General features: G+C 33.8%; 1 protein-coding gene and 1 pseudogene across 1 annotated transcript; both read left to right on the plus strand.

The window, feature by feature from the left end:
- The first annotated feature begins 2817 nt into the window (after nucleotides 1–2817).
- On the plus strand, nucleotides 2818–6988 carry LOC139844540 (uncharacterized; annotated as a pseudogene).
- Nucleotides 6989–12506: 5518 nt separating this feature from the next.
- On the plus strand, nucleotides 12507–13814 carry LOC139842318 (ubiquitin-conjugating enzyme E2 1-like). Its single transcript, XM_071832469.1, has 4 exons — nucleotides 12507–12696; nucleotides 13153–13201; nucleotides 13293–13416; nucleotides 13662–13814. Exons 1-4 carry the CDS (start codon nucleotides 12507–12509, stop codon nucleotides 13812–13814), a joined length of 516 nt encoding a protein of 171 aa, XP_071688570.1.
- Nucleotides 13815–17239: the final 3425 nt, after the last annotated feature.

The raw sequence follows: 17239 nt of genomic DNA on the forward strand, positions 1-17239 counted from the left end.
GTAACAGGGTACAAAACAGTTAAGTTTGATAATTGGGTGCCCGCGAAACAAATAACAACTTTGGAATGCAAATGATTTTGATAATCATCTTATATTAAATCTTGTGGTTCAAATACTACGATTACTAAAACACCTATGATTTCACCAACGTTTTCGTTGACAGTTTTCTATATGTTTTCTCAGGTCCTTGAATGCTTAAGGATACATGCTTCCGCTTATTTTTTGATACTTGCTTGGATTGTCGTGTATACGTGCATAGTTGGAGCGTCTTTTGACTACTTTTATAAATTGTGTCGCATAGGTTTCATTTGTACGTTAAACATTGAAATGTAACTAGTCATTGAACTACTTTTGTAAACTTGAAACATCCTTTTACTTATGAAATGAATGCGACATATTTTGGTCAAACGTCACGTTAAAGACTTATGACCACGTAACGGGACCTAAGTAGTCGGCGACGTCAAACATGATTTGGTCGGGTCGCTACAGATTGGGTCACATACACTACAAAAAAATTCATTTTTTGACACTTCCTTTATTTTTGACGCCTTAATATATAAATAATTTGACATGTTGTTGACACCTATAGGTGTTAGTAAGTTTTTGACACTTAAAATTGCCAAAAGAAAACTTTTTGACACTTTAAAAGTGTCAAAAGGTTAATACACCTTCAAATTTTTTGACACCATATTTTTTGACACTTCAATTTTTTGACACCATATATTTTGTACTTCAATTATTTTACACAATATTTTTCCATGCTTTCAACTTTTTGATACTTATAGGTGTCAAAAACATGTCAAAGTTATTCATGAGTTAAGTGTCAAAAATAATGAAAATGTCAAAAAATAAACATTTATTTGTAGTGATAGAAGTGTGTATTAATGGAGACATATATTTGGATCACCAAATTTGGTAGAAAAATGTAGCACATTAGAATATAATCACTACAAATCTTCATCTTGACTTAAGACCAAAGCTTAAGGTTTCACTGAAACTCTCCATATCGATAATATGGTCTGACATATGCTGAAACTTGAATCCAAAGCACTTCATGCTTACTGAAAGTTTTTGATCGTTGCCCAAATCATTCTTATAATAAGATGTATATATACAACCGATATATCCTACCATCTTATCTTTTGTTAAACTTTTAATATCCCTTCCAATATTATTGAAAGAGATATACATACCAAATACATTTACGAAAGTTTGTTAAAAAAAATTATCTCTATTACTCCCTGCAGTCGAATTGAGGTGATGGTGAACTAATGCAAAGATTGAATTAGAATTCTTCAAACAATAGACGTAGTAAACCTTTAGTGAATATGCCTACATAACAAGAACTTCGCAACGCCCAACTTTCAATGGACACGTTGACTTTGACCTCGACTTCTAAATGTGGAAAGCAAAAAATATGATTTTGAAACAATTGAGTTAGATTTGTAAAATAAGTTTATTGGTATATGATGATGATGATGATGATAGTGGTGGTAGTGACGGTGGAAGAGATTATCATTTGAGAGAGATTGTTATGTCTGAAAGTGATAAGTATAATTTAGTATTGATACGGAAATGCTGATGTGACGCAGATGTGACAATCAAACATTTGAGAGAAAGTATGTCAGTCTTTTTTTATGTGCGAAAAACGAATTAATATAAATAAAGAAAAATAGATCTGATGATCAAGGGCGTTACATGAATTGTTACATTGACAAATATGATTCTATTTGACTTTACCCAATTACAATAACATTAGTACAACAATACTCGGGAAGACCCCGACACAAACAATAACAATGAGCAGAAGCTGCTGCTTCCTTGAAGTAACAGCTGCCTAGACCACAGAATCCTGAAAAAAGTCCTCACGTACCTGAACCGAAGTGAGCAACATCGAACAACAATCCGCGAGTCCACCCACCCAACCACATCAACCCCAAACAAATAATACTGAACCCAAATCGCTCGCCGAGCAACCCTAGAACACCCACCTCGAGACTGCATCAACCAGTAACCCAAATCATAACCCCGTTGACCAGCACAACCAAGCAAACCCACACAACAATCGGCTCAAAAACCCTAACTTGTCAAAACCTAACCATACGAATGATCGAGCACCAACATAGAATACTACCCTAGGAGAACAATTATTTAGCGCTTAACAACCCTAAAGTCTTTAAGACGGCAACAACACCAGACTGTTCCGAACCGAATTCGATGACACATAAGATGGAACGAGCGGGAACGAACCCATCAAAACCGCCATGGGACAAACGAACTTAAAGCCCACAACACCGATCAAACCCACACAAAACCTAAACCAACTAGCCGAATACAACGACTGGCCAAAACGCCGAACTCTGGTAAGTTTATCGAAAGAAGCAGACCCAATGAGGTGAGAAGAGGGTGAAGCAAATCCGCCATTTTGTAGAAAATAAGGAAAAAGAAAAATTCCATATTAATTCAATTTATTAAAATATATATTTCGGCAAAAAATAGAAATTAAATTAAAGAAAGAAAAAGTAAAATTTCATATTAATTCCATATAATAATTCAATTTATTTATTAAATGTTAGTATTATTCAAAATGATATTTCCACTTTTGATTTTGATACATCCAACATTAATATAAGTAACTCCCTAAAATACCCTTAATACTATATATATATATATATATATATATATATATATATATATATATATATATATATATATATATATATATATATATATATATATATATATATATATATATATATATATTTTTTTTTTTTTTTTTTTTTTAATTTTAATTCGTCTCTCACTTCTGCATTTCTCTTTCTTCCTTCTTACCCAAAATCCAAAACCCTATTAAATTTTAAACATCAATTCCTACCAAACTATGGAGAAATAAATCACGCCACCACCACCATTAAACTCATTTGCTTCAGATCAACACCTACTGCCGTCATCTGCCGCCAACAGCCATCGGACTGCTCCTCCTTGACTGGAATTCTTTGTTCTACGGCAGTGGTAATTCCTTTGTTCCTTTGCTTTATAAAGCACTGGAAAAATAGTTAAAAATGCGATACAGTGCATCAGGTTTTGAATAGTTGTAATTTAAATAAAGTAAAAGAAAACCTCACCAATACTTTGTTAAGATAATATTGGAAGGCATTTGTTAGAATTGTCAGAGATTATTTGAGAAATTAAAGCAAAAGCACATGTCTGGAAGTTATAAGTGAGTAAAAAAAAAAGTACCCCGTAGTTATTATATTTTAGCAGGAACACAAGTGCTTTCAAGAATTTTCACAATTTTATAGTTGGAACAAAATATTGTAAATAGTGTTCGATTCAACGATAAATACCAGTGGCTTGAGCTGTGCAGGTGGGCATGACTTATAGGTGATTTGTATCTTTATATCTCTTTATTAATAAAGTTGTTTTAAAAGGGAAAAAAAAAAGTGAGAACAAACTATCGGAGAAGGGGAAAAAAAAAAGAATACAAAGGAACGAGGCAACTAAAAAAAAAGAGGATAACAAATACCCCGTATTAAGAATTAAACAGTGAGTTATGAGTACTATGGTGTAAGGGAATAAGGGTACTTTGGGTATTTTCATTAAATAATGTTGAATGAAGTAAAAAGAGTGTTGGATTTATCGGCTGCCATTTTTGGTCGCCATAAATTCCCACCGCACCAGCACAAACACGCCCTCAAAGATTCAGCATTTTATTTTCACACTTCATTTTTAACCTTCAAGTACACACACACTTCACAAGTTCACAACAAGTAGAAGGAAGTAGTAACTGTATAAATTTTCTAAAAATGGCAATTCACCTTCTTCTATATTCTCTGTTTCACCTTGTTTTTCTTTCTAATCTTCTTTCAAAATCTGCATATGCAAACATTGAAGGTAAATCTTTCATATCCCATTTTACTTCATTTAGATCCATTTATCTATCTTTAAATAATAATATTTACATTATTATATTATTGATCAAAAACAGGGGATGCTTTGTATACATTTAGAAGGTCCGTGAAAGACCCAAAAAATGTGTTACAAAGCTGGGATCCGACTTTGGTTGATCCATGTACTTGGTTTCATGTTACTTGTGATTCTCAAAACCGGGTCACCCGTCTGTAAGTACACTACATACCCACTTTAGGTTTATGCTTCTTTAATTTTTTATTTAATGCTTTTGTTGCGGTGTTAATTATTGATCTTCCGATCTTTTTATTTATGTATATTATTAGAAAAAAAAAATTAAATATGAGAATGCGAATTTAATTGCATTGGATAAGTAGATAACCAAGTACTTTGTTATATTTAAACCAATGACGGAGGATTGTAAGGGCAGGGGTGTCATGATCCCTCCAAAACGTTTTGTCCTTACAAGCAATTTGTATAGATTTATGGACTAAATATGTTAAAATTTAATCTTTGACCTATCAAATTAATATTTGAATGTCTAGCATACTGTTTATTAATTCTTTGTTTTTAAATTGAGAGAATACATCTTTTGATTGAGTTTATTCGCCCCTCATTGTAAGTGTTCAAGCTCCATCACTGAATTTTAAACCAACCAGAATATATAAAATTTATTTGGAAAACAAATATATTTTATGGGAAACAAGAAAAATGTACTAGTTCATTTTTAAGGATCAATGTGTGGTACATTGAGATTTTTGTTTTATGATTTTTTTTTACTCCGTATAAAAAGTGCTTTTATTTTTAAAAATTGTGTAGGGATCTTGGAAAAGCTAAGCTGTCGGGCAAGCTTGTTTCTGAGTTGGGAAAAGCTTGAGCGTCTTGAGTACTTGTAAGTAAATTTTATACATTTCAATATATGTAGAATCACGTTATTTAAATGAATCTGTATTTGTATTATTTAAGTTGCTAATTTTGTTGATGAAAAACTGGTTTCTTTAAGTAGTTAGTTATAATTATTACTTATTATTAGCTGTATATGCCTTTCAATTCTAATTTCAAATCCAATTCCAAATTCATTTATAATGTAGTTAGTTATATATTGCATTCCTTATTTTCTAATGTATCTTTGATTAATAATTCCAATTCTATAAATAATTTGTGCAAACGAATTTCACCGCCAATGTTTATGTAATTATGTTAGGCGTTCATTATGTGGGCCATAAGGCCTGGCCCATTTTAGACCCGTTTAAAGTTTGCACATTTTCTAATGCAGTTTCCATGCTCCAGTTGCTCTATTAATGTTGAAGTACTTATTGTGCTCCACATAAAAGATACCTATGTGGTCCCCGTAGTTTAGTAGAACCACTATTGACAGTGTTAAACTCCCACATACAAATCTTTAAATACTTGGTACTTGTTCTGACTATGGTACGTAGCCTGGTAGGTGGAGGAATCCCTTCTCCATGTTTCTTTAACCGCGTGTTACGCGATTTTCCTCTCTCATGTTAGTTTCAAGACTCTCAGGGTCGATTTTAGCCTTTAAATACTTGGTAATAAAAAGATGAAACATGTATTTATTTATTTATTTATTATTATTTTTTTGAAAAGCAAGATAGATTTAATCAATAACTAGAATTAATTATGACAAATAATACGGGTTTGTTTATTTGCATAATGTTGCAGGGAATTGTACATGAACAATTTTGTGGGGACAATACCAGCAGAACTTGGTGGACTAAAGAATCTTATAAGCTTAGATCTCTTTCATAATAATCTTACTGGTTTCATTCCCCCTTCTATCTCCAAGCTTTCTAAGCTTAGATTCTTGTATGTTTTCTTACTCCTTATGTTTCCTCTTTTTCCATTTAATTTTAATTTCATCAATATTTTACAAAGGTGCAATTTTTAACCCGTACAAATTTACATTTCTATCACTGTGTTGTGTTGTTAGTCCAGTGGTAATGACCCATACCTCTTTGTTAGAGGATAGGGGTTCGATTCCCTGGGGCGGCAACATTGCACACAAGGATAACCCCTGATCTTGAATTCCACCAAGGTCGCCTTTCGCACATTGCGTTGCTGAGGCAACGGGGAGGGGGTTTTTACCGGCCATCCATGCCCTCGGATTGGTCCGGATTTCTTCCAGGGCAGCAGTTGGGGACGGGTTATGTAAATGCGGGAGATGAGCGAGTGGGTGGTTTAGTCCCCTGGGTGATTCCCAGACTGCTGTTCCAAAAAAATTTACATTCCTCTAAATTTTTTTGTATTATTAAGGGAAATCCGTAACAAAGTTACAAAACAGTTTTGTAATCATATTTTATGCTACTTATTTATACACAAATTTGAAAATTTAGGTAATAATTTACCCATTACAACCGCCCAATCTGCCAATTTTGCAACTTCTAATGTATTTTGACGCATTATTGAAGACGAGTAAGATGAACATAATTGTTAAATTGCGAATGCAGGCGACTCAACGGCAACAAGTTGACAGGAGGAATACCAAGAGATCTTACCAAGCTTGATAACCTCAAGATTTTGTGAGCTCACTTTCTCCTTGTTCTCTTAGGCTTCTATTTGGTTGTATCAAATATTATAATTAATGTTTATAATTATGATTTATATATTTTTACAGTGATGTATCTGATAATGATTTATGTGGCACATTTCCTACTTGGGGTTCCTTCTCTATGTTGACAGAAGAAAGGTGAAGATTCTTGAAATGGTTCATATTAGGCCCATTTTATTTTTGATAAGTATTAATAAAAGTGATACGTTATACAACATATGATTTAATGCAGTTTTATGAATAATCCAAGACTAGAAGGACCAGAACTTATGGGTTCCGTGAGAGACGATGATAGTGATGGAAACTGATGATCTATTTATCAAACGGCAATTAGAATTAGGGTGAAATAGCTCTTTCTTTGATTGCAAAGAATAATAATGAATGATGGTTAAGTGAAGGAAGTAGTACTAGTGTATATGTGGTAATGTAACAGTGTGGTGTGTTAAGTTATGAATATGATACTACATATAATAGTCTGTTTCTTGTAATATATTACTCATATGAAATTTGGCATCATTATTACTTATGGAAATAGGTAATTTGGTGGCAAACCTATGTTAGGATTTTATAATACAAAGTAACACCGTTTACAAAATTTATTTGACAATGGAATTATTGGAGTTGTGTCATACATATCGAGCCAAGACAGTTTATTGTTTTTGTTCTGAAAAGCACATTATATTAAGCACACAAGAAGGGTGCAAACAACCGAACACAAAAGAGTTGCAAAACAAGAAGCAACACTCCTTAAACTATTACATCGGAAGCATATGCTAAGAAACTAGCCCCTTTAGGATTGCACCTTCAAGCTTCAAATTCTCCTTTGATTGCATCTATCCGACTAGATAGCCATAGATGTGTTAACACTTTTAGACTCCCATTAAATCCTCCTTTAAGATTGCTCCTCTTTGATCCAAAGCTCCGTGAACCAACTTGTTCCACCACTTCCAAATTATCCAAAGAAGCACATACCGCGTTGCCAGTGCCACCTTGTTAATTTTATCATGACCCAAGTCGAAGTTTGCCGCATTAATAACATTACTTACACCATATGTGATAGGTTGGAATGTTGCCACCAAGATAAATAGCTTCGCCATAGGGGAGTTGTGAACTTGCAACTCCTAAAAAGATGCTCGATATCTTCCGGATGATCATTACAAAAGGGGCACATGACTGTATCCATAATTACCCCTCTGTTCGACAAATTTAATCTAGAAGCCAACTTGTTTATTGATAGTCGCCAAACAAAAACGTTAATCTTTTTTGGGACTATTTGGAGCCATGAAAACAAAATGCTGCTACCATTAATTTTGAGCAGCTTTTCATCAAGAAGAAAGGTGAGTTTTTTAATTGAATCTCCCATTAGACTGCAGCCTCCAAACCCAACCATCTTCCATATCGATTAGCTGCGTTGCATTAGTAATAATGGATTTTAAATCACCGAGATCGTTGTTTGCCCTACCCCGAATGATATTATTCCAGAACCACACTCCTTCCAAACCCATATCAGAATTACGAACACATGCAGCTACTGTAGCATCCTGATTTGGTTCCAAAAACAAGTCGTGGGAACAGTGGCGGAACTTGGATGAATGTTTTGAGGGGGCGAAATTATTTACGCGTAAAGCATATACTCCGTACTGTGTATATAGTAAAATTGAATGATATTATCTAACTTTAAGTCTTGCTATAAATTAGTCATAGGCAAACTAAACGAACTTACGAGCTATATTCATGTTACTACTGTACATATTACGTTAAAAACATACATTATTAAATGAAAAGATGTAAGAGTATAAATTAAGAGAAAAACAAAATCAAAATATGTACTCGGTAAAATATATATGTACTCGGTATTACAGAGTATTGTCCAGTAATATAGACAAAATATATATAAATTATACCATATACCCTATGTATTATGTATGTATGAAGAAAGGGAGATGATCATCATACACCATTTTTTGATCCATCTACACTTTTATCTCATAAATTCACAGTTATGCTCCTAGATTAATCTAACAAGTTGAACTTATATTATTATTGTAAATATAATTAAAGGTAAAATAGGTAATTAGGTGTAAATGGATCAAAAAGTGGTGTGTGAGGATCACCTCCCACGACGAAAAGGAAAACTCAGTAATTCAGAAAATACTTTTTATTAATCCCTAGTCCCTAGTTATATATTATATATTTTTTTTGCAATATATATATATATATATATATATATATATATATATATATATATATATATATATATATATATATATATATATATATATAATAATAATAATAATAATAATAATAATAATAATAATAATAATAATAATAATAATAATAATAATAATAATAATAATAATAGAATAAAGGAACCGATGGAACAACATTGAGCAGATCACGATGATCTATTGTGGAAGTACTTGATCACAAACGACCAAAACTCATTGACCCTTACTCTATTCGTTCTAAACACTATGAACGACAACAATGAAATATAGAGCGAGCAGATTTGAAATTACACTTGAAATTGCAAACAAACAATCCACCAAACCTAACCCTAAAACATATACATAACCCCATCCCGTATCCAACCCTGCAACTTCACTCTTCAAATACTGTAAATTCAAACCATTCACCGGGCAACCCAAGAACACCTAACCCAAGGCCTATTTTCCGAAATTAACAAATTCAACTACGCCGGCAACAACATCAAGCCCACTAAAGACCCGATGACGGAATAAATGGAATGAATGAACCAAACGAGCAGCACCCGAACAGAACCGAAAGCAGAATCAAACCATAAAGAAATCAGACCATTTCCACCGGATTTTTTAAGACCATTTACAAACCCACAAACTCTAGTCGCCCACAAGCGGCAACCAGCCACCACCAGTACCACCGTAGGCTACTGGCTACCACTAGCAGCCGCCAACAACTTCAACAGACCGTAGTCCGCCACTAGTGGCTGCCAAAAAGTCATCAATAGCACTAGCAGCAACCGCAACCACTAAGTGTAGCCACCTGCAGCCACCCCGAACCGCCAGCGACCGCTAGCAGCCTCCTTTGGCTGCCATCAGACACCAACAGTCCTAGGTTACCGTCAGTAGCCACCGGACCACAACAACACGAATTTCAACACACAAACCAACACTACAATCACATGTCAAGCAAATCCATTCCTCCAACCAAAGAACCGAAACCCGACCAAAATGGGCATGGAGCTCCTACCGGAACTTGCCGCGTACACCCACCTAGAAACGCGAAACCGGCAAAGAGGCACAAAAGTCAAGAACCGTCGGATCCACCTTTCCCAACGAACGGAAAATGTAGAACCAAGGCAAAAAAAATCCCCAACCCACACCCAGTTTACAGATCCCGAGCTAAAATGCCCGAAATCGCCGCCTGTTTACTGGATCTGAGACTGGAGTTGGTGCTCGGAACACATGTCGTTAGAAGGAAAAAGAAGGTGATCCTACTTATTTGAACAAAAAGACGAAAAAAACCGAACCACCGGTAAAATGCCGATGGCCGGAACTCACTTAGTAACCCCGAGATGCAAACCGGCATTAGAGATGGAGAAGAAGGAGATTAACGGCGAAGACTGTAGCGAGAACAAAAGTAGATATAATAGTTGTTGCAATAAGAAAATTTGATAACTTACAAAATATTAAAGGGGATGAATGTTCCGATCAAATGGAAAAATTTGGTGAATGTTTAAAAATTAAATCTGGGTAAAGTTCAAAGAGAGAGAAAAGTAAAGACATCTTGTGGTCCAAATTAAAAGCAAAAAGAGGAAATATTTCTTTTTCTTCATCTCCTTCCTCTATCAATTTCTCTTCTTCTCCATTTCTTTCTCAAAGCATCATTTTGAAGTATAATTTACTGTAAAATCGTTCTAAATTAACACTACTTAACCAATATTTTGGGGGGACGAGTGCCCCTCCCAGCCTCCATTAAGTTCCGCCCCTGCGTGGGAACATAGATTGACGTGGAATGGAGGAGTTTGGCAACCATAAATCATTCCAAAAAGAAATCGATTAGTAATTGCCTAATATTCGCCAAAATGAGGTAGATAACGACACACCAAGTTTATCTATTTCCATACGGATTTTTATAGAATCACTTCAAATAGAGCTGTGATGAATATAGTTACTCGAAGTTATGTTCATAATCAATCCTCCATCATTACCATACAAGGATATAATTATTCTTCGCCATAATGAGCATTCATCCTTTTTAAATCGCCACCACTATTTAACCATCAAACTGAGATTTTTGCTTCTAAGGCTACCAATGCCGAGGCCCCCCAAGCTTACATACAAACAAAACACCTAGCCGGTTTTATCATGACATACAAAAAAACTGAATGACATACTTACATTGTAACACTAGAAGACAAATGGTCATTGACCTTTTTTTTAATGACGACTCATTATTTAATTACTAATAATGATATTTGATTTCAGTTAAAAAATTGTCATTAAATTAATAGTCAATATATGATTTTAGTGACCTAAGATGGCCACTAAAGGGGCTACATTTAATATTTTGTCTCTAATAGTGTTTTGTAACGAATCTATAGTGACAAGTCAATGTTAGTCACTAAGTTGACTTAGTGAACAATTTTATTGGTGACGAATAACTGTTGTTATCGCTAAAAGTGTCTTCTGTTGTAGTGTAAACATATTTACCAAGAATGTCCATGATGTCAATGCCTTAAAAATTAAAATTGATTTAATGGTACGGTTTAGGAAATACACCTACTAAGAGTAGGTATACTAAATAAGAGATTTCTTGAATAAGAGAACAGTTTCGGTCTTAATTTTCGATGAACAAAATTAACTCTATATGGAATTAAGATTTACAACATCTGTACGTACGTAAAATTGACGTGGAACCCAAGTAAACTGGTAAGTTATAATTGTCCTTTTTCATGTTACCTTAAAAAGGCAAATATCGTTTTCGACCAATTCTTTAACCACGCTAAGATTTGCTGCTAGTTAAGTTTAACTTGATCTCTTTATAGTAACTTGATCACTAGGCTATTATCTTATCTTATGGTTGTGGCATCTTACACATGTATAACACCAAAATACCTATCACGTTTCTCTAATCGATTGATGCATGCATCAACACAAGTAATCATAAAGTAACAGTTTTTTTTATTAAAGTGACAAAAGTTGGAATTAAAATTAGAATTAGAATTAGTTTAATGTTTGTTAATTACATGCATTTTAAACTTTAATTAAGAGATAAAGTAACATCTTATACGAAAAACTGTTGCATCAATTTTCATTTTTGGAGCAGCTCTGGAACATCTTTCGAGCCAAAACCGAGCTTTTAATCTAGGACACATTTCCGAAAGGTAAAATAAAACGATTAAACAACAACAAAACTCAGTACTACATGAGTGGTGTATGTGAGAGGTGAGATGTAGACAATTTTTCTCCTATCCGAGAATAAAGACAAGTCATTATTCCACCCAGAAAGAAAACACTCTCAAAAGTAGAGAAATTCATCTCTCTCTCTATATTCGACGGATAAAGAGATTGCTTCCGAGTGGACCTCCGGCCAGTTGGTAGGAATTTTTTTTAAAAAAAAAATAGTAAAATAAAATTAAAAAAAAAAATTGAGACTCCATGAGAATGGTAAAATCAAATTTTCATGAGTTTTAAATCCTGTCTAGAATTCAATTTTGGCTCTAAATGACAGTCAAGACGGTAATAAATTGACGCTTGCTGTTGCCAATAAATAGATTAAAGGACATGAAAATTTTGAAGTTAAGGGGCCAATATTACATTTACGTAAACTTAAATCACGCGCGTTAAATCCCCAATTTTGATTCTTTACTTTTTAGCGGGAATACGGAAATAGAAGGTTGGAAAATACATGAAGCCGGAAATAATGAAATGTGAGTCACGTTTTTTTTTTTTTTTTTTTTTTTCCATTTGTGAATCAATGGACAATCCTTGTATTTAAGCTGTACATATATTCTCGCTAATTCATGAGATAACTGTGACTAAAAATGAGTGATGGTCAAAGTTTTACTGATCAAAGAATTCAGAATGAATTGTCTGCAATTAGACATGATAATTCAGGCGATATAACCTTCGAGTGGGATGAAACTAATATTCGCCACCTTGTTGCTACAATTATCGGCCCGAATGCCACCCCATATGAAGGTGGTAGATTCAAAATCGACATACATATACCAGGTGTGAATCTCTCTTAATTATTGCTGTTTATCTGAGTGTATTTCTTTCAATATAAACATTTAATTGCTTACATTTTATATGTTCCCTTAATTTCGATTCATTAATTTATATTCAATAAATTTCTACTTTGTTTTTTTTATACCAGCGTTGAATATTAGTGAATCGTGCTAGATCATAATCACTTTGAATTAGTGTGATCAACTAGTTAAATCTCGTTAAATGTGATAGCCAATTTTTTTTAAAAGTTGCGTTTCAAGATTATAAGAGAATTGCTTGTGTTCATTGATTGGCGATCTGTGTATTTATGGGAATGACCCAAACCTTAGCTTAGATCTTATGATTTACGATTCAACTAAAAAAAAAAAGTAATAAATTTGATCTATCAATTGTGCAAGTCTAATCACATTATACATTTGCCATGTTAGTCCACATTTGTTACTGATAGTTAATCTGCAGATGGGTTCCCGATCAAGCCTCCTCATGTGAGATTCATCACCAAAATTTGGTAACATTTTGATGATAATCCCATAAAAGATTTCAAAATTGGAAAATGATACATTATATAATCTAACCTTTTCGTATATCATGTTTCATAGGCATCTGAATATTTGCAGCAAAAATGGAGCAATACGTTTGAGTTTATTCGATGACGATTGGAGTCCTGGGACCGGACTTGAAAATGCAATGGTTTCAGTTCAAGCGCTACTGTCTGCACCAGATGTAAGTCATGTACTTGAGGGATTTTTTCACAAATTGTATGAAAAAGGAGAGTGCAGACCTGGTGGTTATTTATAAAAATGTGGGTAGGTCTAGGTGTGCATCAATTTTTTAGTTACTTGATGCACAACTGCCAAAAACTTGATGCATAGAACTAATTAATCTCTAGGTTTTATAATTACCATAACGGTTGTTATGCAATAATCGACCTCAGATACATAATACATTTTCTATTTTTGTTATTGCAGCATTATGGCGATTCTTCCTCGTTTAGTAGGAAAGCTCGTATCTGGACTCGGAAGTATGCAACCGCAGATCCACCTACTAATGGGACAACAAAAACCTCAAGGACAAGACCTTCAACTAAGACACCAGCACAATTGAAAGACTTCATACCATAACTGCATGTGCTGGAGAAAAATAAGTTCAAACTGCTCTTATATACCATATTTAATTGTTAAGCTACTTAAGCCAGTTTATTTGCTTTTTGTGATATATACAGTACATGGTACTGTATGAATATGTAAAACATTATCTAGGGGACTTCAGAAGAATCTGAAACTGTACCAAGTTTCATGTTAAATGAAGTAATCTGTGATTTTTTCTTTACTCTATTCAATTAGTTACAGAGTTCGATAATTAATGTCTAGTTAACCGACAAATTCTATATACAGGGTTAACAAAATTACCTTTGGAAAAGACGTATTACTGTTTAGTTGTTTACTAGGATTATAAATCTGGATTATGATTATGGACTACTTAGATAACTCCTTCGTAATAATTCGTTTAAAGGATTTACTAATCCTTGAAGGCAATGGTTAAGCTTGCATACTAATAAATTAAAACAGTTCAATAGATACTTAGATTACAGAAGTATATAAATCCATAAATATATGTATATTAACTTAATATAATATAATTATATTATTAAGTTAAGCCGAGAAGAGTCCATGGCGAGGAGTTGATAAATTTCAACGTAGAGGGTATGTGAGGAGCCTCGGTTGTCCATGGCGAGAAGTGACTTCATTTATATACAGTTTCAGTTTTTTTGGCAAAAAAAGAAAAAAAGAAAAAGTCGAAGCTTATGGTAAACTTAACATATTCAATATTTTTATATAGATTTCAATCTTAGATTACAACCTAAATTATAATTACAATGTACCAGTATCTTGAAAGTTGCAACTTAGTCATTTTTGTAGGATTACAAAGTAAAAAAATTTTTTTTTTGCAATTTCAACATGTTTGTTTTAAATTAAATCTCATGACGCACAAATAAGATCTGAAAAATATCACTGTTATAAATTTTGAATTTATTTATTATGGCTTGAATAATTGTTGTTTATTTCATTCCATGGTTGTACACATGCATTGTAACCATGGACAAGCCATATGTAGTTTTTAATAATGTAGTTATTAGAATTGTGATTGCACACATAGCCCATAATGCCCCGGCCTATGTATGATTGTTGTGATTGTTGATTACAGCAATATTGTGTCATGTTGATTATTTGTATTATAAGGCCATTTTGAAGCCAAAATTGTATTATATTTATTTTCCATTTTCATAGTATTGTATTTAAGTTTATTTCAATTTGTAAAAGTACTAGTTTAGTTGTATTTTCAAATTTAAATAAATGTAACAAGATGAAGATTGAAGATAAAATACAACATGCTTTTGGCTTAGAAGATGGCGAACAGGTCAAGTTGACAACAATGGCGTTTGTCAAGTTTTCACTTGATTCTTGAATCAAGTGGGAGCTACGATATTACCCTTAGTTTGACCTCTTGATCCCATGTCGGCTCATGGGATCAAGCATAGGATTTTTGGGCTAGGCTATGTGTGTGTGATGCATGGTATGGTTGTGTTTTATTTTTACGCATTTATATTTAATTGTTGATTATAATATATGCTAAATGTTTTTTGATGAAAATATCAAATAAAACTAGTAACGAGTTTCAAAGGTTAAAATTGATGATTTTAAAAAGTTAAACTCTAACGAGTTTAAAGTTAAATATTTTTTGAAACTCAAATAATATATATGAGCAACATCTTTTAAAAATGTTTTAAAATGATACACAGTGTGTATTTGTTATTTTTTTTATATAAAATAAAATAACAAACTTGACGCATAAACACGATCGACATATATAAAATTGGTTAAAATGTTTTTTTTTTAACAAATTGTAGCGAATCTTGTGTGCATGCATTATTCGTTAACACAAACATTTTTAAAATACCCGTCAAATTTAAGTCATGCCATCCAATGAGCTTGCAAACACTCCTCGTTATTTTTTGATTACGGTGAGACCTAATCGAATTATAGCCACGAGGTGAATTTTCAGTTACGAGTGAGACTAGGCTGAATTTCCACTGTTTCCAAATTGGACGACTTAATCGTATTCACGGTGAGACCTGAGATCGAGGCAAGGATGGGACAAACATGCCATTAGATAATAGTGGTTTGTTAGACTACACATATCTCAGGGTCCCATAAAGATCTAAGAGTTGCATCTGTGATGCAATTGGTACTCGCTACCTACCAGTAGACTCTATAACTGCTAGCTGATCAACAGATGTAGTTATGGAACCTCTATGTGGATTTTAGGCTTTCGTAAATTAATTGTTTTTAAATATATTAAAACTTGGGTAATTAATTTATTAAAGTACAATATCGAAAATACTAAAATTGAATCTTGTTCTCTTGTAGATGTCAAACAATCAAAACGTAAACCAAATCAACCTCCGTTCTTTGTTGGAGAAGGAGAAACTTAATGGTTCAAACTTTCTCGATTGGCACCGCAACCTGAGAATTGTTCTCAAATTTGAAGGGAAGTTGAACAAAATTGAAGAACCCTTACCCGAAGCTCCTCCTGAGACAGCTACTGCTGCTCAAAAGAATGCTTATCAGAAGTTGTTTGATGAGCAAGAGAAGATAGCTTTAATCATGCTTGCTAGTATGACTTCTGACCTCCAAAAGGAAATGGAAGATCGTACAGCATATGATATGATGACTGAGCTGAAAAATATGTTTCAGAAACAGGCTAGTCAAGAGTTATATGAAACTTATAAGCTTCTTCAAACATGCAAAATGGAGGAGGGTCAATCAGTGAGTTCTCATGTCTTAAAAATGAAAAGCTACATTGACCGATTGGAAAAACTTGGAACTACCTTGCCGCCTAACTTGGCCGTGAACACGGTTTTGGTTTCACTACCAAAATCGTATCACCAATTTGTGATGAATTACAATATGCAAGGTTGGGAGAAATCTCTGGCAGAGGTGCACTCGATGCTCAAAACTGCTGAACAGGATATTCCATATAAGGTTTCCAATCCAGGTGTCCTTATGATTAGGGAAGGTAGAGTGAGAAAGAATAAGCCAAAAACTTGGGGAAAAGGAAAAGGCAAGTCAATTGCTAAGAAAAAGATTCCACCACCTCCCAAGAAAGAAAACCCAGCGAAAGACGCCGAATGTTTCCACTGTAGAAAAGTTGGCCACTGGAGGAGGAACTGTCCTTCCTACCTATCTGAGTTGAGAAAAGGCAAAGCTGGCCAGACTAGCAAATCAGGTATATTTCATATACAGTTATATACTTTTTCTAGTGATTCCTGGATTTTTGATACTGGTTGTGGTACTCACATCTGTAACAATATGCAGGGAATGAGAAGAAGTAAGAGACTGAAGAACAACACACTAGACTTAAGAGTGGGCAATGGGGCTCGAGCTGCAGTCGAAGCTATTGGCACCTATGAGCTTACTCTACCTAGTGGTCTTATTGTTTTGTTGGAACAATGTCATTATGCTCCTAGTATTACGAGCAATGTAAT

Source organism: Rutidosis leptorrhynchoides, chromosome 4 (assembly GCF_046630445.1).
Source record: "Rutidosis leptorrhynchoides isolate AG116_Rl617_1_P2 chromosome 4, CSIRO_AGI_Rlap_v1, whole genome shotgun sequence".
In the NCBI taxonomy this organism is placed as follows: domain Eukaryota; kingdom Viridiplantae; phylum Streptophyta; class Magnoliopsida; order Asterales; family Asteraceae; genus Rutidosis; species Rutidosis leptorrhynchoides.

Excerpts from the sequence above, each read along its gene's own strand:
- LOC139842318 (XM_071832469.1), top strand. The coding sequence starts at position 12,507 with ATGAGTGATGGTCAAAGTTTTACTGATCAAAGAATTCAGAATGAATTG. Across the intron at positions 12,697-13,152 it reads AATCGACATACATATACCAG|ATGGGTTCCCGATCAAGCCT; the intron begins GTGTGAATCTCT and ends GTTAATCTGCAG. Across the intron at positions 13,417-13,661 it reads CGCTACTGTCTGCACCAGAT|CATTATGGCGATTCTTCCTC; the intron begins GTAAGTCATGTA and ends TTGTTATTGCAG.